Genomic DNA, 24744 nt, shown 5'->3' on the forward strand with positions numbered 1-24744 from the left:
GATGATTCGTCGCTAGAGTTTATTTTGTTGAATGATCTTTAAAAAAAAAAAAAAAAAAAAAAAACGAGGGAGATGCAGAGCTTAATGATAATTCCTGATGGAAAGGAAGACTTAAAAAATCGGACACTTTAATTAAGGATCTTAACAGTTAAGAGATAACGAATAAGAATTCAATGTAATTCGTCGTTAGAGAAAAAATGAAAAAAGAGGATGCAGCGGGATGGAATAAATATGTAATATAATTGCGACTCAGAGCGGCTCTACTCTTAAAGCAGAATTCAAACATATGGGTAGAGAAGAAAAAAAAGGCAAAAACGATTTGTTGCCATGACGAAGAAAGGCAAATGAAAAAGTGATGGAGAAGTGTGCCTGTATTTCGAGTACGTGTTTATTTCATATTATGCGTAAGAAAAAGCTGCCAGAAACCTAGAATCTGTACGTGAGACAAGAAAAAAAACAAAAAGAAAGAAAAAGAAACGTATTGTATGTAACAGTGTGAGTGGGTGTGTATGTAAAATGAACGAATGCGAAACAGAGAGTAATATTCAAAAAACCAATTAGACACGAGCCTAAATATGAGGAAAAGAAGAATATTTCACGATGTTATATCCTTAACGCCCGCAGGAAAAAAAACGTATGGTTGTACACTATTAGTATTAATAATTATATTATCTAATTCTTAATCGATAGTAATAATCATTAATTAATATCGTTTTAATATTAATCATTTGAGAAATGTGATGTTAAAAAGGAAGTCATGTAACGTTCTTTTCCTTTTTCTTTACTTTTTCCTCTGGATATATAGCGCAAAATCACGTCCAATTCGCCCAACTCTCCAAACTTTTAATATCCTTAAACTTCCTTTAATTAGTTTCAATTTCCAAACGTTTCTTCTCTGGGGAAACGTGTAACGGGACTCTCGCAATCGAGCAGATGTTAATTTTTGTAAACACATCGAATAGGACAATATACGTTGAAGAAATACATAGATCCATCGGACTCTTTTTCGCGATATTGTTAGGGAGTTATTGCTTAGGAATTCGCAAAATAAACTAAATGTTGTATTTCTTATAAAAACGATTGTGTCTTTTTTTTTTTTTTAATTACATAAGAAGACACCTTTGATAGCATAGCATTTTAATAAACGTTAAATCACGTAATTATACATATATAAAGTATAAAGGTTACCATAAGAGTCACGTTGATCGAAGATAAAATATGGGAAATCCATATGAGTGAGATGTTTTCTCTTTTAAGATATTTCTTATTCAATCACCTTTTTTCCTTTTTAAAGTAGAAAATGATATACAAACAATAGAAGTATAAATTTACTTTTTGCTATTAACATGTGTCAGCAATTCAATAGAAAAAAACATATTTAAAAGTCAACAATCTTTTTGTCCAATTTTTAATTTCAACAAATGTTTTTAAAATTGATAATGCTAATTCATTTAAAGGATTAAAATGCATTGATCATTTTTATTTCAAGAAACACTAACTAAACAAAAAAGAATAGCTTAATTTTTCGTGTCAGTTTCAAGATATTGTAAGAGTTTTTATCGGAATTATTTTTTTACATTTCTATACTCGTGAAAAAAGAACAAGACTCTTCTCGTATGTATATACATCTTTGTACAATGAGCTTGTGTGAAAAATAGTCAAATATATATATGATGAAAAATGTAAACTACAATTGTATTGTATATCGAAACTATTTACAATGTATTATAATGAAATATCATTGAAAAACTTGTATAACTAAAAAGAAGATAGGAAAGCTATAATTTATTAATGTAAACAGTATATTCTGTAATTATAAAATCTATTATCTTAAAACATCACAGAATTCAGAAACCTTTTAGCCTGATTGTATAGTGTTCCTCTTATGGCGACGCTTTAGGTTTTAGTTCTTCAAAGCAGGGTCTAAGGAATATAGAGTTCTTCTTTGCTGGATTATAGTATTCATGACCCTGAAATAGAATATGTAATTCCATTTTAAGTATAAAATAAGAAGATATTCATTTGATTATGTAAAGTTTAATTGTATAGAAAGATTAATAATTACTTTTGACCAATCGTATGACACCGCATATGCAAATATTTGTCCATTGTGATTGAAACAACATCGAGTAATTGGTTGCTCCATAGGTTCTGAAGACTTCAGTTTAGTTCTAGCATCTTTGTCCCAAAATCCAAACGTACCGTCACCTCCGACGGTTGCAATAGTACCATGAACCGGATGAAATGCGATATCATTTACCTAAACGTTCAAAAATTCATATTTGTTATTAAAATGAATATTAAAAAATTCAAGAAATAGATCGACCAAATTTATACTGACTGCATAAATATCTTGGTATCCATTAGGGGTTCCATTTGTTCTATGACATTTGAAAGTGAAGTTTTCTTTTGAACCTAGATTCAGATGGTGTATGGCTACACGACCCTCTGTACTGCCAATTGCAAAACCAGTTGGAACTTTCTTTTTATCTCTAAAAATCGCGATACATCGATACTGATATTTTAAGTTTAGTTCTACCGTCTTATACTCTCGAGGACTGCCTTCCAATTGATAAACTATCAATCCACGTCCAGCAGTTCCTACTGCTGCCATTGGATAATCCTTTAACAATTATTAAATATTAGCTGTAATTTCCAAAGAATAATCATTGCAAATATAATAAAGAATAAATATTGAATATATTTACAACATCAGCACAGTAACATCTTTCAATTAAATTTATAGTCATTGCTGGCTTAGGACTTCGCAGATCCCAAAACTGTAAAGTATTCCATTATCAATATATATATAGACTATATATAATAATAAATTCTTAATAACAAAAATATAAACATACTCTTAAGGTTTTATCCCAAGAACCAGTCATAAGACATGAATATGTGGTTGCTTTAATCCAATGACAAGTTTTAATAGGTGCATCGTGTTGTGCTACTTGAATACTCTGATTGGAAGCTAAATCCCAACATTTTGCTGTTTTGTCGCAACCTGCCATGAATACTTTCGTTCCATCCTGTTTCAAAGGGAATGAACTTTGAATTGAATAACCCAAAGAAAACATTAATCTTTAAAGATATCATGATCTTAAAAAAGTTAAATTTAATATAAAAAATTTAATAAACTTACATCACTCCAACAAACATCAAGAACTGGAGCAGCCATAGATTGCATTGATTTAGGAACAGTTTTACCAGATTGCTCGACTTCCCAACAGCGAACGTTGTAATCCCAAGAGCCAGCAACGAGGAAATTTTGTGGAATACAAGCAGGACTAAATGCGAGACTGGAGACAGAATCATCAGGTGGGGAGACAACCTCATAATCCTGCATTGGGTTAGAAGTAGTCGACGTGCCAGTTTGTAGTCCCCCGCTTTGATTAAACATCTTTAATCTACTTTACACTGCCAACTGTTATTTACCGCAGAGTAATATATCATATGTTAATTATAATAATATATTATATAACAAATTATAGACAATAAACAGAAAAGTACTCTCACGTATGTTATTTATCCGATAAGCAATACAAAAAACAATGCTATGATTTAAAGAATACATAGAACGAATACTCGACGTAAATTTTGAGACCAAAGAATTAGAAATATAAGAATAGATGGCGAAGTGAATTATACAGGGCGGTAGCAAAAAAAATGTTCCCAATTATGATGGTTCACGAAAGTATTGGAATATTCGAATTCATAAATCTTCTTATGAACATGAAATGTAAATAACAATTATTAGATTGCGAATATTTACACAAATCTATATTTTTACAAACATAATTAAAGAAATAAGACCTAGACAAAAATTTGTTTTATTCACTAATATTATAAAGAATACTGTACTTTGAGTATTTCATATATTTTTGTATATTCCCTGCATTTTTCTATTTTCAAATTTTCTATACTATATATACTATATTGTGCATAAAAATAATAAATTTCATAAAAATTTCAATATATAGAAATATATCTAGAAATTTGCACATACTGTAATTTAAATCCGGTAATTCCCGGGGATATCGAGTTTCTTATCATAATTCTGACAGTTATCATGCTATGTGTCACTCGATTAAGCAGTAGTTCTGTATAATATCTCCAAGTAAAAAATAAAGAAAACCAGATCAATATGTCTGACAGTCTACGTAACTCTTATTTGAAAAATGGATCCGCTTTCTTGAGATCCATCAACTTTACTGGTGCTATTGGAACTATTGCAAGAAACACTGACAACTGTGTTCAATATGGTACAAAAATGTTGCAAAGTGTTGCACGTATTTCAAAAAATGCTTGTGCTATCACTCATTCATACAGTATCCGAGGTTTAAGAAATGTATTATTCTATGGAGAAAGTCCTTTTATGAATACTTTAAGAATAATCCAAAATACTACTTTATTTCCAATTAACGTTATTGTTAATATAAATATATACATGCATCATAATGGTATTAATGATGCAAAATTCAGAGAGCAGCAAAGCTTGACGAATGAAGAGCAATCAAACACTTAAGAAGGAAGATTGTATGGATTCCATACAATACATTTATGAGCTCAAGAAACAATAATTATCTTCATGATGTTACAATTATATATTAATTTTTTAATAATAATAAATTATAATCATAAATAAAAAAAGAATAAATAAATGGTGATGATGATGATTCTAAACATTATTTTTTGTTTATTACAATAATATATTACATACTTATTCAGTTGATAAGATAATAGTATTAATCATACCAATGGACCCAAATTTATCTAATTTTTGGTTCTCAATAATAAAAAATGGAATAAATTTCAGAATTATAAATAAGTAATGTTTATTGTGTATTTGTGTCAGCACATCTACTATATAGTATTTACACTTATTTCAATTATGATAATATTTATTATCATCTTCAATATATATACATATAGAACGCTTTTGGGATCTTTTTTCTAATTTTGTTACACTATTTTTGTAATTTCTTTCCCAGTCCTCCTTATGGCATTTAGTATATGCTCATGAAAAATTGATCTATAATTTTCAAAATTATGAAGATCAATTAATTTGCTTCTCCATTATTTGAAAAGTATCTGGGTTTAAGATGACTCAACCACTAAAGTGTGGGAGTTAAAAGTACACATATTAAATAAATTTATCTCTTGTTTCCTTTCAATGTTATATTGCTTATAAAATTTTAATGGAATCATTCAATGAAAGCTTACAATAAATTAATGAATATGAAACTATATTCCATTAGATTTCTGAGTAAATGTTTCATCATTCTCTAATACCATCATAATACTATTTATAATTCTCATTTAAATTTATATATTATCTCTATTAAATTAGAGTTACAACCGTATAAATATTTATGACATAAAAAAATAATTTGTATCTCGTATGAAAAATAAATATTTTCCACAAGAAGAATTTTATCTACCAACATATTCCACAGCATAATAATCACAAACGACTAAAGTTTCATAATCTATGTAACGTTCTTCATGGCCGTGTACGCCTATATAACATATTTGATGATTCGGCTGTATTTTTCCTATGTGATATACACCTTCGTGTAACACTCTGCCTATAAAAAGAGCGTGGCCGTCTTCGGTTTCACCGGCAGGAAGAGCGTACAAAGGAACACTTCCTTCCCATGATTTTACCCAATTCACATCTTTGCCGCATAATATTTGAAAATCTTTTTTATCGTGAGAGGCTCCACCCCATGGTATTGTACATACATTATTTCTGATACCACCAGGTGTGATCGAATCTCTGTGATGAACGCGGCCTATATACAAACCATCTTCTGAGGCTATTACAGCGTTTTGTGGAAGACCATCTGACTCGTTATAATCTATCCAACAGTAGCAAGTGTCTACCAATTGTTGCCTAACAACTAGAGATGTACACGGTGATTCTAAAATAGATATATAGAATTGTCTAATAATGTTTAATAATAGTAATGTTTAATAACATATTTATTAATTTGAAATGTTATTTGATTAATTTGTAAGAGATACCTTCTATCAAAAATTCACCAGTTGCACCCCACGCTGTGCTAACCCCTATATAATTTATAACAAACGGATTTCTGTCTTTGTATGCTAGAAAAACATCACCATTTTGACGACCAATCTTTAAAGTTCCATCACAACACCATCTAAGAATTAAATTGTTGTTTCCTTTCGGGTTTGATTAAAGTGATATTTTTATATAAGAGTAGTTTTAGTTTCTTACTGAATCCAAATATTGAACATATACTGAGCATTTAATATGTTTCTTGTTTCTGCTTCTGCCACATCTTGTTCTTGGTTATTCCTTTTTATGGCTGACATTGTGTTTCTCCATCCTCCAATAATAATCTATCAATATAGAATATATTTATATTTATGTTATGTGCAAGTGTTTGGTAAATATAATATTTATTTTTAGCAAGATATAGACATACCTCATACACATTTGAGTCTCCACCCAAATGTGTACGTAAGGAAATTCTTGCATCGTGAGCAGCTTGCATACTCAGCCTGAGGCGAGATTTTGTGATGGGAAAATAACGATATTCTATGCTATCAGGTGTAATAATCCTAACTGGAAAAATATTAATTTTTTAATATATTTGGACCATATTGTTTAAAATATTATTACATCATTTTGTAGTAACAAAAGCACAATTTTTTTTATGCAATTTATACAATGACTCATATTAATATGTAGATATAACAATGTTTGAGGAATTGTTGCTCTATGTATTTATTTATGATAGTAAATGATTGTAAACCGATTGTTTTTTGTATACTAAAACATTTATATTCCAGTTAGTAGAAATATAAAATTGGTTTATTTAATGCATAGTTTTTCACATAGTAGACAATAAAATAATTAATGATAAAATTTAGAATTGTAAAAATTTCGGATAATAGTACGTTAAATAAAATTTATATATTTATACATATATTGTAGATGTGTATATATTTCACATAAAGTTGATGTAACTTACACATTGTTCAATTATTTGTGCGATTTTATATTATTTAATTTATCAGTTTATAAAATAAATGTTATAGTATACAAAAAAGCAAATAGTTCTATAACTACTGTAAACGAATATATAAAGCAATAATTTCCCCAAAAAATTGTGATGTTTCAATATTAATAAAAATTATTATATCTACTATTTAATCTATTGTGCTTAAATATTTTGTAATAAAAAAGTATGTTATACCAAATTTACGTGCTGACATTTCTGATCTTGCTAATACGTGTACTCACTAAAAGTCATGGTTGTTGGTTCGACTTTAAAACAACTTTTTATTATCGGCTGATAACGCAATTGACAAAACAATTACAGTTAACGATAGCAAGGTAGAAATATACGGTCGAATTTGGATTCTCCCAATTGATGGTGATGGTTATGTTTTCTGTATAATCTCATCGCAAAGATTGCAATTTGTCACATTGCAATCAAAGTTATCTACATAAGTAAGATACTATGTATAGATGCGTTGCATAGGATCGAACTTCTCTTTAATTGGCATTTTCCCAGGATACTGAGCGCATGCGCGGCATATAGAACAATTTTTATTGGCATAGATTCAATTTTGATAGCGGGAAAAAGAGAGAACGAAATTTTCATCATGATTAGTTTAGTATTACTTTAGTATTTCATTTAGTAGTTCATTACAACAATTTATTTACTCTTATTGATTATATTGTATTCGATATAATAATATATTTTTCAATTGGAAAAATTAACAAAATTTAATAAATTATTACCTCGTAATATTACGAATATTATGAATATTACGAGGTAATAATTTTCTCATTAAATTTTGAAATTACGAATATTATCTCGCGCAGTTTTTAATTTACTTCTCTATGTTAAATTCATATTATGATTTGTGACTTATAAAATGAATAATTTTCTAACAACAAAGTGTAGGGTTATAATACTATGATAAAGTAACTAGAATAGGTCCTTGCACAGAATCTTGTCATCATATTCAGAATATGCCAAGCATGCGAAGATGCGTGAAGCTGAGTCGCAACCGGTATTACTACATATCTTTGCAACTTTCGCACCACAAATATTTCTGAGTTCGAAAGTGTAGCGCACATGTTCATACCTTATCATAACTTATTTATATTCTTTCTACTTTAATCTTATCTTCACAATTAACGAGAAAATCTTCCTATTTTCTAATTGAAGAAAAATATTACATAACTAAATTATTTATGAAATTTGATTTATTTTTATTACTAAATATAACTAAAAATATGATGATGTAAATTATAAAATTTTCTATTTCTTGCATTTTAAATTCATGAAACGTTTTTCGATAAAAAGATAAAATTTGTGTTTTCTACGAAGATGGTTCGATTTTGCTCGATGTTTAGTTCAGATTTACTGCTCGGGAATATACGTATAATAAATATGCAATACGACACACATGTGTTTCGTGCGGCTTATAAAAGGCAGAATGTTCTACATATATGCAACGACATCAAAGAAGCGTCCGCTTGGAATTAGTTTACCGTCCACTTTCCATTTTCATTTTACTTTCTTCGTATTGTACTAATGTCTCGCGTTGTTACGCGTGTACGACTTTTACCGTTTCACGGTCATTTGATGGCCTCTTAGAAATGGACAATTTATACTCTGATCTGGAGATGCCTTTTTCGCGGCGAATAGAAAACTGTGTCAACAGGCCGCTTACGTGTTACAATTACAATTTAATTTCAATAAAGAAAAGTCATTTACTAAAACAGAGGATGCTATTGCATCAAAGAATATCGTTTTTGAAATCTATTTCTGTCATTTTAAATATAGATTTCCTATGCAAAAAAAAGTGAAGAAATGAAATAAATATATCAACTGTAATTATTTGTGGCGACTGGATCAACGTGTTTGATTATTTGTGATTTATGAACAGGGATAAAGTATCCTAGGTCATTGTCGTTAATATGTTGGAATTCAGCTGACCGACGCACATGGTCAATGTACGTTTCAAATGAATACACTTGTAAACGCGTGTGCAGAAAGTAGAAAGCATTGCAAAAGATAATGACAAGGATGTAGCAGTGTCATTCCGGTTTTCATGTCAGAACGCAGCATGCGATCGTCCCATTGCGATCTACATATGCTGTCTCATAACTTTGTGTCACGATCTTCAATTTTTATCAGAAATTTTCCTTTTTTGACATTCGGTATTAAAACAACTCTGAAACGATAGAATAAAAGATTTTAATGATGTGCGATGAAATATTAATAAGAAAAGTACTTTGAATTTCTTACCTTAAAAAGGAATAGCTATTTTAATCTCAAAGAAGGTTCTTACTTAGATGATTAAATACTATACTGCGATGTATAGTTTATTAAAAAAACACATTTCTCTTTATATTATGTTAGTGCGTCATCAGATCTTAATGAACGCAGTTATAAATATTGGTGAAACGTTGGAATACATTTCTAAAGCATCCGGAAACAGATATTGCACGCAAGGTCTACAAAAAGATCGCACATATCAAATTACATAACAAAATACAAAAATCGAAATGTATCCTTTTTTTATTTTATCAATTTGAATTCTGCTAGATACTTTGGATTATTTTTGACTCGGCTATGTTTTGCTACTGCTAAACAATTTCCTGCTTAGCCCGCGGGAAATTTAAATTAAAAAATTATATTTCAAAGTCCAGTCTTATTTTTATGTATATCATGGAGCCCCATTAATAAACTTTTCAGATTGAAGATTAAGGAAATTATGCAAGAGTTCAATTTTATGCAGAAGTTTTCCTTAAAAGTATTAAAAATCTTTTTGTTCATCGAAATAGGAGTGAAGTTGGACCATGAAAATTGGAAAGGCGTAACGGAATTAAATGTAGCTTTTATCGTTTCCAATTGTTTTCAACATTTTACTATCAACTGCTACTGTATAATGTTTGCTAATTGATGTAAATTATTCACGCATGGTAGAAAGTGCGTCTGTCGAAGCATGTTTGCATAATAATAGATGTAGTGAGAGGATCAATCTCCTATTGCCTATTAGAGTGGGATCTAAATGATCTATGCCGCTTCCTTTCCTTAACGTGACTTGTTTTCTATTTATCTGCAATTTTAACACCTGAACCATTTTACTTGCATACACTTGATTAAGAAAATCGTACAATTATATTAATTTTTTCCTTAAGGCATCTAAATATTAATTTACGCACTTTTTGTGATCAAATATCAATATTGAGGTTAACTGTTGTATTATAATAATGTTGTTTAAATAAAATACGATCACAGATTGATATTATCGAGTTGGACTTACTATGATCTTTGAAGGGAACTTCATGAAACTTTCTTTCGTACGAAAGGCGATTGGTATTCAAGATACTCGTGCGTTTTATGCGGATGTAAACCGAGCAAAGCGTTCTTTCTGATGTTTACGAATTTGATGCCTGGAGAAAGATAGGTATTCCTGAGCATCATTACCTATGACTATGTTTTGAAATACAGGCACGTCCGTTTTTCAGTAAATCCTCTTCCATCTTGCTCCCATAAACATTGCGTGTGAACAACTCGACTACTTACCAATAACTCTATGTAATCGTTATTCAACTTGATCTATGTTCGTTAACCCCCTAGCCGCGAACAGCGCCGAAATCATATTGTTATTTATTAATAGACTATGGATTTTATACAAATTCATTAATTTGAGAATATAATTGCAATATTAAAGCTTCGGTAGAAAATTGTTTCATTTAACAAATGTTATAGAAATTATTATACTTTGGATATTTATAAAATAAATATCCGCAATCTATTTACTAAGCACTATCTTATTTATATCTCGGTATGTTTACGAAAAGAATAATTATAATATTATATTTAGATTATAATCCATAACTAAATATTAATTCAAATATGCAAATTTAATTAAATCATAATTAATAATAGGACAATATTGAATAATTAATATGAGAGCGCCGAATTCAAAATTCCGAAAAAACAGTTACAGGATAAATAGTACACATTTTACGTGGTAATTGGACCTGTAATGAGTAACATTGTAGTGGAAATTATGGTATTTGTAATTCAAAAGAAGACGTAACGCGGTTTCGTTTCTCACTGTAAGAAAGTTATCCATCTACCGTAACAAATATCTGTTAACCTTGGCAATGATAATGCATAGAAATCGGGGCTACATTTTTACGAAAGCTCGCAATACACTGGCTGCGTCGAAGCCTGTCGATTAAGCTGATTGTTGAGAAGACACGAAAACTATAGTTACATTCAAACTAAACAATCTATTAATAGTATATCTGATTAAATTCTGCTCTTTATGTGATCACTTATACATAGAGAAGGTTTTTTAGTAAATTTTTACCTTTTTGCAGTCTATGGAAGAGATATTAAGATGAAGATCTTGTTTTTTCATTTCTAGGAAAATTACATATTATTATAACACATTAAAAATGATTAATATCAATAATTGTAATAAAATTCACTTCTGAAAGAACTTTGGTTTAAAGAAATACTTGAAAGCAAAAACTTAATTAAAAGCAGATATGAAATATAAAGTTATTCTATCTTACTGTATTTTGAAGATGATTAATATCAATAATTATAATAAAATTCACTCTTAAAAACGAATTCGTTCAGAAGAATGCTTAAAAACATAAATATTTAAGAGCGAGAAGTAAAAAGATAGATACATACAGCAAATCTAAAACTAATCTTTTTTAACTTACTGTATCTCTCTCTTTCTGCATACATTCACATATAATCTATAATTACTAAGACCCATCCCAATGATATACCTTGTAAAAAGAGTCAGAGCCATTACTATATTTTGAGTAACCAAGCTGATGTTTGGGGAAAAGGAGACTTTTCTATATGTATTAAAAAGTCTAATTACGTTAGGTAGGTCATGCTCCTCATAGTTCACTGAATAGTTAGTTGCGCGCGGGCTGACCCATTGCTTTCCCCGTAAAAGTGAAGAGTTAAATCAGGTTGACTCTTTCTCCCTGCTCTGTATGGTCGGATACCAACCAATGTCCTATCAGTATGTGCACATCAAGATCGCTTTTACCTTTTTGTGAACGAGGAGGGATTCCTAGGAGTATAAAACGGTAAGGAATCGATTCGCGTGTCAGTATGTGTGTAGTTTCAATTTGTCCTAAGAGATTCAGTCGCCAGTTAACGTAGTTGAAACCTTTTTGGACTTCTTCTCTTCTTTTGTCATGGCGAATTTCATTTCGCTCGTGAGTACTGAATAAGTTGTAAAACAATATCTGTGAAATCGTGAAATTTCATTTTGAATGTAATTCAATAAAATTTTTAATGTCATAATCGAAATCGTAATATTACTCCTCTGAGTCCTGTTCAAAATTTAAATTTCTATAACAGGTGAAATGGTTGATTAACTTTTTGGATTAACTTTGTAATTGTATATATAACTATTTATTGGTAGAGATGTTTGTTAGTGTTTATACTTTAAATAGAAGATTGTTGGAGGATGAGTATTCATTTATGGTGAAATTGTTCCACTTTTAGAGTGCAGTAGTCCTCGGTTGCATCCTGCTGACCCACGCGGAACCACCGGCATCGGTTAACAGTACGTATTTCTTATGCCTTTTAAAATACGACGTTCTTTCGAATAAATTTTCATGTGACTGTAATACATTTTTTATATTAGCAGACTATTAGTAACAAATAATATTCCAATTATATTTGAATTATTTAAATGTTAATATTTTAAATATGGCAATTAAAATATCCGAAGTAATATTGTTCTTCTTTTTTAACTGTTATTACAATTTTGCTAAAATTCTTTTTAATATAAAATTTGTTAAGTAATTTTTTCATTTTATTTCACAAATTTGTCACAGGCTATTCTATCAACGGGGAGAACAATGGATTCGAGTATAACAGCAATATTATCAACGGTGCCTACATACCTGGGAAAGAAGGTCATAGAGAAAACATGGACTTTTACGGTGGAGGAAATACTGGACACTCGTTGACCAACAGCAGGAGCCAAGGAAACCTCGATGAAAGTTTAAGGAGCAGCTCTTACAACGGATTTTCACCCAGTTCCCATAATACTGGTTTCTCTACTACTTATACTACTGCTGCCACTCACGATAATCTTGCGTCCAGCTCTTATTTCCCTAACAACGCTGCACAATCCAGTTTTGATAGTTATAATAATAACAACAATGCTGATTCGACTTTCGAGGCTTACACGCAAGGCAGCGATCAAGCTGGATCGGATTTCAATCAATTCTCCGCTAACAAGCACAAGAATCCTTCTTATATGAGATTTTCCGATAATATATCCGGTGCTACTAGCACAGGAAGCTATCCAGAGACTTCAGAAGCTTCTTCTTTCAGAGGAGATTATTCTGGAGATTCTTTTAGGAGTCACACATCTCAAAATACAGGATTCATAGACAGTGCTGACCCAGCTTTCAACAGAGAAGTTTCTAATCTCTTCAACAGCCCTAGTACCGATTATTCGTACGGAAAGCATAAAGAAAATACTTTTGGAGGAAGTAACAAGTTCATGACCGACATCTACTCCATGAATCCTGATACTCGCTACGTGCGAGGAAATCACGGGAATGTGGGTCGTGATTATGCTTCTTCTATGTTTTTGGCCAACTCTGGCCAAAGCAGTCCTTTCGGCAACGTTCGAGGAAGCGCTGGTGCTTATGGATCAGGAAAATTCGGCAAGTATAATAAGCACTTGGGTGATTATACCTCCAGTGCAGGTTTGAATTACCTTTCGAAGGAGCAAGACGTTGATTACTTGCTCAGTAGTTATGGTAAAGGCAATGGAAAACTGACCGCGATTAAAGAAGGTAGACCGAGCAGTTATGTTAGCCAATCTTATCTCGGCGGACCTTCGTACCTTAATAAGATTATTGGAAGTTATAAGAGTAAACCCAGCTTCATGAATTCATATCATAGCAGTTCACCGATTGGTTATTCATCGATGTCTGGCTTACATAGTAGTTCTAGTGGTAACAGTTATGCAGATAGTCCACCACTGAGAAGATATCGGAGCAACAGCTATATACCAGGACATGTTAGTCCATATCCCGGTTATTATTGATACGTTAGACAAGCGTGAGGGAAGTATGTTATGTTATGTTTTGTACATATTTATTATATGAAATATTTAATTTTAATTAAATACTGTTTATGTTTGTTGTTTAAAATAAAATTATTGTATAAATGATGGGAGTATAATATTCATCCCTTTTTATTATATTCTTGAGATCTGGTTTTAATTACGGCGGAGTTCGTGGAAGCTTTGGCTTAGCTAAAAATGCTTCCTCTGTATCGGATTTTGTCTCTTGCGTCCATGAAACCTTATCGTTGGCAATCCTATTGCTATCTTCGGTATTCCTATAAAGAAAGTTTCAATTTCGTATGATAATCGATATTTTCTAAAGAAAAAGCTTGATAACAGTAAATTAAATATGAAATTTATTCAATAATTTGTGGCGTATAAAAAAGTTAAAATTTTAATATAAAAATTTACAATGGTGCATAATTAAGTTTAAAATCATACAGTGCGTTTGTATCACATTAGAATTTCGACTCACAATGACGCTATGCTGCTGAGTTTCTCCATTACTGAAAAAATATAAAAGCGATAATAAAATTATAAGTTTTATTTTTACATTATTTTATAGAATACGTTCGATGATATGATTCATCTTAGATTTTATTCCTTTCATATGGTCGCTCCAATTTTTTCGAAATCATGATCAAGTACACATGTTTAAGAGAAAGTTATAAAGCTTTCACTAGATAGTGCTTACAGTAAACCTTGTCAAACATGGTAAAATCAGTGGACGTTTAGAAATTTATAAATGGTTTTTACGCATTAAATATTCTTTTCCTAATTTTTTTCAATAAAGTGAAATCGATCGAAAGATTATTTTAAATAAAATTCTTACCTGTTGATTCAACTTCACTTCCAAGCCCTAGGAGCATCGAGGATGCTAGTGTCGTTTTGCTGCTTTCCCTGTAAAAAAGTTCAATTAAACATCTCCTTATATTATATCTTTATCCTAAAAAAATATAACAAACTTCGAAGTATGATTTTCATAAAGATACATAGCACTTTCATTATGAATTTCTTTTACGGAAGTCTTATCATTCTTCGAGTTCCATCTTTCGTTCGCCACTTGCACTTTAAAAATTTGCCGATCCTTAAAAACGTTATAAATATAAATTTTAAATTTTAATTTGATAGTTAATTTCTCGTTAAATACCTTTGTCGAAGAAGATTTTAATTCGACTACACGTGGCTGTGGTTTTGGATACGAGATTGTCTTTTTAATAGAATTTTGTAGTATTACAATATTAGTTTTAGTTTTCACGTTAGGCTTGCTATTTACCAATTTTCTTGAAATGTATAAAAGAAGTTTATAATTTTCATAGAAGTATATATTTTTACTTTATCAGTAAAATTATCTTTTTATTTAATTTTATTAGTTTTGCATATTAACGAAATTAAGGTCGACATGCTATAACAATACCTTGGTAAAATTTCTTCATGTTGTATTGATTCGTGTTCAGAAGATAAATTTTTAATTTGATTATTCTGCATAGCAGAATCTATTGCTTCTGTTTTAAATTGCGGAAATGATAATTCGTCGGATATTGTTTCCTTTTCTTGAATTGCCTTTGGTAAAATTGTATAACATGACTCTAATAATGATTCTCCACACAATTCTCCGTAATTGTTCTTTACCGGATCATTTTCGTCCAATTGACTTTCCAATACATCAAATTCCTCCTGAAAATTTTTCTTTTTTTCAGCAAAGTATAAGACGTTTTATAAATCATTACCCACATTATCATTATCTGCCATTTCCTCGTCTTCCGTTTTAATAGTAATTTCACCTCTATGTATCTTTAGAATATGATCCAAGTGCTTCCTGTTTTTCCCATCTTATTTAAATATTTTATTTCATATAATCTAACTTATAACTCATAAAAAAATATGTTACCTTATCTCGCCAGTTTTATATTTACTGTATTGTTCTATTATAGAAGAGAATTTAATTCGTTTTGCTTCCTCGTTGAATACGTGATTCGTCAAGAAATTATTTAAGGCTCCATTAATATATGGTAATGCCTGGTTTAAATATACATCATAAATACATATGTATATATGTATATACATAATGTGTATCATAATTCGTAATTTTAGAAACACGACACATATATTATACCGATTCATGATCCATTAAGAGTAAATCAATTAATGTTGACATAAGTAAAGGCGCCATTGTTGACACCCTTCTTTGAGCTGTTTGATGCAACGATAAATTCATTAAAAGAGCCGTAGCATATTCCAATCGATAAGAATCCATAACACGATATTGATCATGTAGATGATGGATCAACCATTCCATTAATCCATTTTCTATCATATAAATCCTTTGTTGTTTACGTAAAGATAATTTTTGTAACATTGCAATCATCATATTGCAAGTCAATGTATCTATATTATTATCAGAAATACTATTCATGCACTTGAATACCTAAAATGCTTATCTTATTAATTCTATAATCTTTTCTAAATCTTTGATATTTACAGTTTTGTTAGTGTCACAATACCGTATCAACAACAGTAGAATCAAATGATAAATAGTCTCTTCCACATCTAAATGATGCCAACGCATTCAATAATCTCGTGACTGATTGTTGTAAAGGATGTGGTATGATAATGTTTTGTGGAGTTAATAGATATGGCAAGATAGATTTGCCTCTATAACTAGCAATTTGACTGTGCAGTCCTAACAAGTCTTTACTTATATATTCATGCACCGTCTCATCTCTTTCTCCAGGTTGACTAAATGTTATTTTCTGAAAAAAATGTTTATTTATTTATGTTAAATAGATATTAAAATTTGTCTTACCCTTCGCAATGCTTGCAAAAGAAATAGTTTTGTTTTAATGCTTCCATTAATTAAATGTAATTTGATTTTTTTGAAATTCAATAGTTTTGGAGGAATAAATATATTGTTTGAGTTTGAATACTCAATGGTTTTCATATCAGAACGAGATTTTGCTAATAACAATTCTGATGAACACTATAAACAAATAAAATATAATATAATAATATACAAAAGTTAATATATACATCAAATTCTCAGTGCTTACATGTGTACTATCTTTTATATTTTGATTAAACAAATCTGGAAAGATTCTTATACAAGTCTCTAACATAGCCTGGAAATCAATTACTTGTCCTTTTACAGAATCCTCTAAGGCACTTGTTAATACTCTTGCAATGCTCATCAGTTTATGATAATCAGCATGCAGTTTATGAAATCTGATTTTTAGCTTTTCATAATTGGAATGAACACTGCATAAATGAGATTTTGCTACTGCTAACTCTTGAGTGCACTGCATCAATTTTTTATTCCTTTTAGTAAAGTGTGATGAATATATCTCTTCTTCTGAAGAATTCATTGATACAGTCTGTATACTTCTACAAAAAGAAAAAATGATAAAAGAAGATGATTTTTAGATTGTCATTATATCAGAAGAACATTAAACATTTCTCACTTTGATTTTTGACTATACTTTATACTATCATAAAAAATAGGTTGATCTTCAGATTCATCATCTTCCAAAAACATTGGAATGTTTCTATCATTTGGTATGATTGGTATATTATTGTTTTTAATTGCCTTCTTTGCAATCACATCTTTTTTGGAGTCTTCTGATAAGGATGTATAGCTTGAAGAAAATTTGTCTGAATTTTCATCATTATATTTTGTATTGCTAAAACTCTTAAAATTGCATATATTTTCATAACATATTTTATTTATATTATATCTTTATAGCAACTTGTACCTTACTTACTTGTTGTTTGTAATTTTTTAGAAAGAGCTGTAAGTGGTTTGTCAGTTTATCTGTCCAACTTTTTTCAAATATGTTAGAAAGAAATGGTTCTGTATATGGATCTTCCATAAAAGGAAACGCAAAATAAGGTCTTAATTCTGCATCATTTTCTAATTCTTTACCTGTTGTATTTAGAAATGTACGTAACCGTTCCATACTATCATTCATGTTCTTCTCTATTTCAGTCATAAAATTCTGTGTATTATTAATGTTAAATCAGTCGCTATAAACACGCTGAATCTTTGTGTGTACAGCTATCTATGTTATTCATTTAAAAATTTTGTGCAAAATTTATATTGCAATTAAAACAAAAAAAAAAACAACCTCATATTTGATGTTCTTACAAAAAGATAAATGTAGTAAATGAGAGCAGAATAAATATGACATGAATTTACAAACAAAAATTAGAGGGTTAAAACAGATTAAAATTACTTCTTCACATTCAGAATCTTGTTGATTAGATGATGTCACAAGATCACTTACAGCTGCTTGTATTTTATCTGAATGATTTAAAAAATAAGATTTTTAATTTTTTAAGAATATAAAATATATATATTTACTCTTTACATATATTGAATGTTATAAATACCTTTTTTTTTATACCAATGTAACATTAACATGTGTTTAGGTAACATGGCAAAATACACATATATATGTAACATTAAAATTTTACAAGCTTTTGTCTGTTTAGCATCTTCAGGTACTATCAAATTCCATAACTAGAAATAAAAAGTTTCAACAAATTATATTTCTTATTACATGTAATATAATATAATATATTTGATCAATATCTTTTATTATACGTTGAAAAACGTTTTCCAATCTCCTGTTTTATAGCTGAACATTAATTGTTCGTAACAATTTTCGTACATATCGCCTTCGGTCTGCAAATCATTCTTAAGATGTTTAAAACCTTTTATTGTTGCTTCTACCATCAATGCATCGGCAGTATTTTCAAAATCATGGTCTATAAGGAACTATAAAATTTGTGTTTATATTCATTAAATAATAAATATTTTATTAATATTAATAATAGTTGATACAATTTTGAAGACGCAGTAGAATTTGAAGGATATATATACCTGATGAACAAGTTTTAATTCCTTGTTATCCATTTTATTTATTGCCCGATTCTTATCCATCTTTCTTCTTTATTTATTTAAATCGACAACTTTAACATAATGGGGGTGGAGAGATCGTTTTACGTCGCTATATATTTAAGGAGTTGTGTTTTACATACAGTTGTGTGAAGGATATTCCCTTCCATAAGATTGATTTTACGCAAATGCATTTCTAAGCAATTTCTAGCGTTTGCATCTACATGTTAAGTAAGATAATATTTTTTAATATCACGAAATATTATATTTCTATGAAGGAAAAATAATTAACTCTTAATTTATTATGAAATTGAATATAATATTGATTAGAAAACAACTTAATTATTAAACGCTTATGGATTCATAAGAAAAAGGGTTGGTTCTTTCATATGTATGAAGTTTTAAAAATTTAAGAACAAAAGCTTTTCGATTAATGATGTATAATATCGATAATTCATAAAAAGTTATAAATTAAAAGAAATTTAAAAAATATATGAATTTAATTATAAAAGAGAAATTTAATTTTTTTAATAAATCTATATATGACTTTATTTACAGATGTATACATTGCGTTTGAACATGTTCAAAACTGGCGTTCAAAAATATTTGCCTTTTTATAAATAATAAGTCAATATCTAAATATTTTCCGAACATTTTTTTAAGTACCTTACTTCAATCATCAAAAAATGGAAAAACACAAACATATCTTTCGTGAAAATGTGATTCCAGAGGTTTGTTTTAATATGAAGTTTATTTACTAAAGGTTATGTTTTATTTTACTTGAAATAATCTTGTCTTCTGACATTTTTATAGGTACCAGACTTAGCTATTTATATTCCAAATTTTATTACACAAGAGGAAGAAGATGAAATAACAAAATATGTGAATAATGCTCCATTACCAAAGTGGACACAATTAACTCATCGTAGATTACAAAATTGGGGTGGTACTCCTCATCCAAGAGGCATGATAGTTGAAGAAATACCAAGTGTAAGTATTTATAATAATTTGTTGTAATAACTAATGTCCTCACGATAGAAAGAATTTATTATATAATATTAAAATAAACTGATACACATATATTTTATTATATTAACAATGAGTTTTCAGTGGCTCCAAAAATACGTTAATAAAGTATCATCATGTGATATATTTGATAAAAATAAACCACCTAATCATGTTTTAATTAATGAATATCTATCTGGTCAAGGAATAATGGTATAGTTACAAATTAAACAAGATATATATCCATACATAACGAGATATAAAGCATATTATAATTTGTATTTATTAGGCACATTCAGATGGTCCACTCTTTCATCCTATTGTAACAACCATAAGTTGTGGCTCTCATACACTTCTAGATTTCTATAAAAGGCTTGACATTACAAAGGTTGTGATGATAATTATAAAAATAGTTGTATGTATGTGTATAAATTACATGCAAAATTTTGTTTCAGCAACATCAACCTAATTTAGAGTTTAGTTTTCTGTTAGAACGTAGGAGTCTATTTATTCTCCAAGGAGACTTATATCACAATTACTTGCACTCAATTGCAGAAAGAGATACAGATGTTGTTTCAAAGTCTGTGATAAAAAACTTGAGTATATGTGGAGACAAATTTTCGGAAGCAGAAATATTAAAACGGGGAACTAGGTTGTCTTTAACTATTAGACATGTTCCAAAAACTAGCAAGTTAAAACTAAGAATTGGATAATATATCTTTATGTACATACATGTTATTTCACTTTGTAAAGTTTGAGAACATCAAATGTGTTTTTATTGCTTTATGTTTGCAAACCTATACAATATATATGGAAAGAAAAGGAGAATTTTTATATAAGATACAAAGATATTATATTAAAGCATTTATAAAATTATAAATATTTACAAAATAATTTCATTTCAAGATGTTTCAGTCTTTATAGCTGTAGAAGTATCTGTATCTTCATAATTTTCTAAACTTACATCCATTATTTCCTCATCACATTCATCTAACATTCCTTGTAAAGAATGTATGGAAGATATTAGGACATGAAATTGTTTACGTCTCATTTCCAATTTGTGTTCTAATTGTTTAGACTTTTCCTAAACATCAGGAAAATCATTTTAAGTTTATAGTAATAAAATAAACCCTTTCTTAATTATTATGGTGCAATGGTTTTTACCTTCAACTTGCTCAATTCTTCACATAATGTAGCAAGTTTTAAATTGGTTTCTACTCTATCTGGTTGCTCATTTATAACTTTTGCTAGTACATCATATTCTATTCTGTTTTTCCTAACACGTTTTGCATCTTGTAATTCCGCTTTTGTTTTTTCTATGTCTCTCTTAGCCTCCTCTATTTGTATTTCAATTTCTTTTGATAACTTTTCATAGCTTTTTAATTCTTCCTGACTCATATTTGAGACTAGTCTGGATTTTCGTTGTGCAAATTCACATTGAGCTAGCTGGGATAACATTCTTTCATGTAAAGTATTATCTATTTCTGGACTATTTGCCCATTTTATAAATGATTTTAGAAGCATATTTATTCGACGATCATCTCCAATTCCATCTCCATCTATCAGTAATCTCCGGCGTATTACTTCTTCTGTAAGATAAATAAATTGACACTAGAAAATTGAAATTAAAAGTTTTGATAAAACGTTACAAAAATTGTGATTTTAATTCATTTAATTGATTAAGAGGTTATGTCTATGTAGTAGTACCATAATCGACTTACCGTCACCCATTCTTTCCGTAAAAGAAAAATCCCGGTACAATAAAGAATGTATTATTTTTTATTATATAATCAATATATTTGTTTCACTAATATATATAATAATAAATTATTAGCCGATGAAAGTTCCGTACATTGTGTATATTTGATGCAACTAACGAGCGCCACCTGCGAAGTCTATTATTTTTAAATTAAAAATTACCATGGATAAAAGTTAAATAAGTAAAAAGCTCATAAAGAAGTATGTTGCTTCAAAAATTAGTTAAAAAATGTTTTAAGCATATATTAAAATATCGAAGCATTTAATTAGAAGAAATAGCAGGAAGTACTTTTTTAATATTATACGTTTTGCAAAATAAAAAAATTCTACTTCACATACTGTTAAAATTTCCTTAAAATCAGTATTATTATTATAATTGTATTTTATGCCCCAAAAATTAAAAACATTAATTAATTTGTAACTACATTTATAAAAAAGAAATATGTACAATTTTTTAATTTTTTAAGTATTCTGGTTTGACGATCTTTCTTAATTGCAAAAAATTATCAACTTTAATGATGATTAGAAAAAGAGATAATAATATCGTCGGGAAAGAAGTTATTAAGTTCAACGAGTCAGCGAATGCAACGTGCTCCCATTGGAATATTAAAATGATCCGCCATTAGTTTAATAAACCTGTCTTCTTTGTTCCCTTCGTCCAAGAGCCTTTTCCATGCTCCTCGAAGACTTTCGACGCAGCAGTCGCAGATGTCACTGTACCCCTAATGAGCACGCTATTTTTCACCAGTATTTTTATCCCGTTTATTGGCTGCCCGTTTCACAAACTGTCAGCCGGATATTAATCATCCTACTATTACGACTCTGCCTTTATTTCTTCTAAGGATAAAGAATGAAAGGGCCGTCGGAGTAGAGGGGATGGAAGGTAGGAAAACTTGTGTTCCTTCATTAGTAGTATGAGAACAGCTCTAATATAGCAGATTTTATTTCATTGAGCTGACACATTTGTATAAATTTCTTCATCCATTTCAATTATTTATAATTTTAATAATATGTAGTCATAGATCATGATACTTATATGTATAATTATTAGATTGCGGATGTTTATGTAAAATGAGGAGAATGGAACCTATACATAGATGAAGATTTGTTTCATCCATTAATTTTATGATGAATGCTGTACTTTGATAAGTTTCTATACTTTTCTATATTATATACATTTTATGCGTATCTGCACTTAAATTTCCATAAATGCATAAAAACTCCGCAATTTAATAATTATATAATTTACTAGAAAGATTGGATAGGATGCTATGTAATCTTTTGCAGGTGGTGATGTTAATGATTCATGTACATACATATTTTCTAAGTATGTTATCCTATGAAATCTATTCTAAAACTGATGTACCGACAAAGTTAGAATTGATCCTCGCTGTAGCATAGCGCACTCTATCACAGCTGCTTTTAGAGATACATAAATGTTTTTCTATAGTAATCTCTTGTATTAAAGTTTAATTTCATACATCAACAAATCTTCCATTTCATGCAAATTTTAATGACACGTAGAAAGACAGCCCTTCAATAAATCATTTGCATTATACACGTGCTAAGTACAAATTTATAGTATTGTTAGTAGCCAAAAAATTTATCTTGTTTTATTTTTTATTGAGAATGATTAACGGCTATTGACAAGATATATTTGCGGATTTATGGAGGAGTTCTTTCTGTCAGGAAAAACGCAACAATAAAATTTATATTGGCGTTGATAAATACACGTAAACTCTTAAATGTGATATAACATGATTTCATCTTTTATTTTATCGTAATACTCGTATATACATATACATATATTCATTTTACGAAATACACACATATTTAAGAAATGCCAGAAATCTTAGACTCGTAAAAGATGAAGAAAGAAAAATTATTTCTGGTCTGGGTCTGAAAAGATTGGCACAAGTGTTAATTTCGGCAGTAAAGAAGCAATTTGTACTATTGGCATTCACAACAGTGACTTATAAAAGCCAGTCGAATAAGTAGCTATAAGTTTCTTGCGTCCGATATAAAACCGAGAGAACAGAAGGGCCTAATATATCACGATTTATTCCGCGATAGATCCCCGGCAAGATACTCTCAATGAAACGGCGCGTCGAGTTACATTGTACGTTCCTTTCGCTCCCGTCGATCCCATAAAAGTCCCAATAATAATTTCTGATGTTTTCCGATGCAACATGTTTGATTTAGTGTCGGACATTTTGTGATCGCATATCTGCCTCGTAAATCTCTCCGCGGTGGCGCCACTGCATAAAAATATCAAACGTCGATGTGTCCGCGTTCAACCCCAATCCCACGTAAAATATTGCCCGTGATTCCGCGCGACGGAAATAGCCTTTCATTCCGGCTGCCTGATAATTCCAGAATTTCGCGATTTATACTCCGAAAGGTTATAAAAGATACGCCCGATTGCGTGTTATTATTAATTGCTGCGCGCCACGATAAAGTGGAACGTTTTAGTTTTAAAAAATGCCCTCAAACGAATATCGGGAGGAATACCGCGCGAAATATACGGTAAGATTATTCGGTCAGATTAATCGGTATTCAAATTGAAAACGGGTCCGAGGAGGAAACGGAAAATAAAACTTCCGCGGCCATCAACGTCTCTATCGCGTATACTAATTACGCCGGACCCACCGATTTCGGTATTTGCCCGCTGTCGTTTCATGATTGATCGAATCAAACTGTTCGATGATAAACTTTCGGCTGCGTTTCTATTATTATAGGTCTGCTACATATGTTTTTATTATTTCTCGCAAAAATTAATTTTCGTGTTTTTATTTTCTTGCGTTTTTGTCGTTCGTGGAATCGAAGGTTTATTATTAACCCGTAATGCGGTACATGAATATTCAATATTCATAGGAATTCAAAAATCATATAATATGTAAAGCGGTAGAAACACCATTTTTGGGCCAAGATTTCTTTTTAGTATTTGCACT

At 29.8% G+C, this 24744-nt stretch overlaps 6 protein-coding genes across 13 annotated transcripts; 2 read left to right on the top strand and 4 right to left on the bottom strand.

Annotated features, from left to right (window-relative positions):
- Positions 1 to 18: 18 nt before the first annotated feature.
- On the bottom strand, positions 19 to 3632 carry LOC126924743 (protein Rae1). The gene is made up of 7 exons (XM_050739552.1): positions 3520 to 3632; positions 3146 to 3427; positions 2859 to 3032; positions 2709 to 2780; positions 2342 to 2623; positions 2066 to 2260; positions 19 to 1970 (listed from the first exon to the last, which is right to left on the bottom strand). The coding sequence occupies exons 2-7, from the start codon at positions 3401 to 3403 to the stop codon at positions 1884 to 1886; spliced, it is 1068 nt and encodes a 355-aa protein (XP_050595509.1). The 5' UTR covers positions 3404 to 3427; positions 3520 to 3632; the 3' UTR covers positions 19 to 1883.
- A 1181-nt stretch (positions 3633 to 4813) lies between these two features.
- Positions 4814 to 7655, bottom strand: LOC126924748 (uncharacterized). Of its 2 annotated transcripts, none has more exons than XM_050739560.1 (5): positions 7233 to 7655; positions 6459 to 6598; positions 6248 to 6372; positions 6031 to 6170; positions 4814 to 5927 (listed from the first exon to the last, which is right to left on the bottom strand). In XM_050739560.1, the coding sequence occupies exons 1-5, from the start codon at positions 7249 to 7251 to the stop codon at positions 5437 to 5439; spliced, it is 915 nt and encodes a 304-aa protein (XP_050595517.1). In that variant the 5' UTR covers positions 7252 to 7655; the 3' UTR covers positions 4814 to 5436. The 2 variants fall into 2 exon arrangements, with proteins under 2 accessions (XP_050595517.1, XP_050595518.1); XM_050739561.1 differs by having other exon boundaries at positions 7280 to 7649.
- Positions 7656 to 10735: 3080 nt separating this feature from the next.
- On the top strand, positions 10736 to 14241 carry LOC126924741 (putative uncharacterized protein DDB_G0282133). 2 transcript variants are annotated; one of them, XM_050739549.1, is made up of 4 exons: positions 10736 to 10848; positions 11919 to 12127; positions 12552 to 12612; positions 12887 to 14241. In XM_050739549.1, exon 4 carries the CDS (start codon positions 12982 to 12984, stop codon positions 14113 to 14115), a length of 1134 nt encoding a protein of 377 aa, XP_050595506.1. In that variant the 5' UTR covers positions 10736 to 10848; positions 11919 to 12127; positions 12552 to 12612; positions 12887 to 12981; the 3' UTR covers positions 14116 to 14241. The 2 variants fall into 2 exon arrangements, with proteins under 2 accessions (XP_050595506.1, XP_050595505.1); XM_050739548.1 differs by lacking the exons at positions 10736 to 10848; positions 11919 to 12127 and adding an exon at positions 12130 to 12259.
- A 30-nt stretch (positions 14242 to 14271) lies between these two features.
- Positions 14272 to 19156, bottom strand: LOC126924734 (lisH domain-containing protein ARMC9-like). Of its 5 annotated transcripts, XM_050739533.1 has the most exons (18): positions 19016 to 19156; positions 18737 to 18910; positions 18523 to 18652; positions 18366 to 18433; positions 17895 to 18128; positions 17595 to 17821; positions 17187 to 17517; positions 16943 to 17116; positions 16641 to 16889; positions 16253 to 16564; positions 16028 to 16155; positions 15871 to 15955; positions 15554 to 15813; positions 15287 to 15419; positions 15102 to 15223; positions 14969 to 15036; positions 14612 to 14642; positions 14272 to 14411 (listed from the first exon to the last, which is right to left on the bottom strand). In XM_050739533.1, the coding sequence occupies exons 1-18, from the start codon at positions 19073 to 19075 to the stop codon at positions 14294 to 14296; spliced, it is 2904 nt and encodes a 967-aa protein (XP_050595490.1). In that variant the 5' UTR covers positions 19076 to 19156; the 3' UTR covers positions 14272 to 14293. The 5 variants fall into 5 exon arrangements, with proteins under 5 accessions (XP_050595490.1, XP_050595489.1, XP_050595491.1 ...); XM_050739532.1 differs by having other exon boundaries at positions 15102 to 15419; XM_050739534.1 differs by having other exon boundaries at positions 15102 to 15419; positions 18737 to 18900; positions 19016 to 19155.
- Positions 19157 to 19264: 108 nt separating this feature from the next.
- On the top strand, positions 19265 to 20915 carry LOC126924749 (alpha-ketoglutarate-dependent dioxygenase alkB homolog 6). Of its 2 annotated transcripts, XM_050739562.1 has the most exons (6): positions 19265 to 19405; positions 19589 to 19761; positions 19844 to 20020; positions 20141 to 20248; positions 20325 to 20423; positions 20491 to 20915. In XM_050739562.1, exons 2-6 carry the CDS (start codon positions 19717 to 19719, stop codon positions 20746 to 20748), a joined length of 687 nt encoding a protein of 228 aa, XP_050595519.1. In that variant the 5' UTR covers positions 19265 to 19405; positions 19589 to 19716; the 3' UTR covers positions 20749 to 20915. The 2 variants fall into 2 exon arrangements, with proteins under 2 accessions (XP_050595519.1, XP_050595520.1); XM_050739563.1 differs by lacking the exon at positions 20141 to 20248.
- On the bottom strand, positions 20887 to 21947 carry LOC126924750 (THO complex subunit 7 homolog). The gene is made up of 3 exons (XM_050739564.1): positions 21757 to 21947; positions 21200 to 21624; positions 20887 to 21119 (listed from the first exon to the last, which is right to left on the bottom strand). The coding sequence occupies exons 1-3, from the start codon at positions 21764 to 21766 to the stop codon at positions 20937 to 20939; spliced, it is 618 nt and encodes a 205-aa protein (XP_050595521.1). The 5' UTR covers positions 21767 to 21947; the 3' UTR covers positions 20887 to 20936.
- Between the last annotated feature and the right edge of the window lie 2797 nt (positions 21948 to 24744).

The sequence above is a fragment of the Bombus affinis genome, chromosome 15 (assembly GCF_024516045.1).
Source record: "Bombus affinis isolate iyBomAffi1 chromosome 15, iyBomAffi1.2, whole genome shotgun sequence".
Classification (NCBI taxonomy): Eukaryota; Metazoa; Arthropoda; class Insecta; order Hymenoptera; family Apidae; genus Bombus; species Bombus affinis.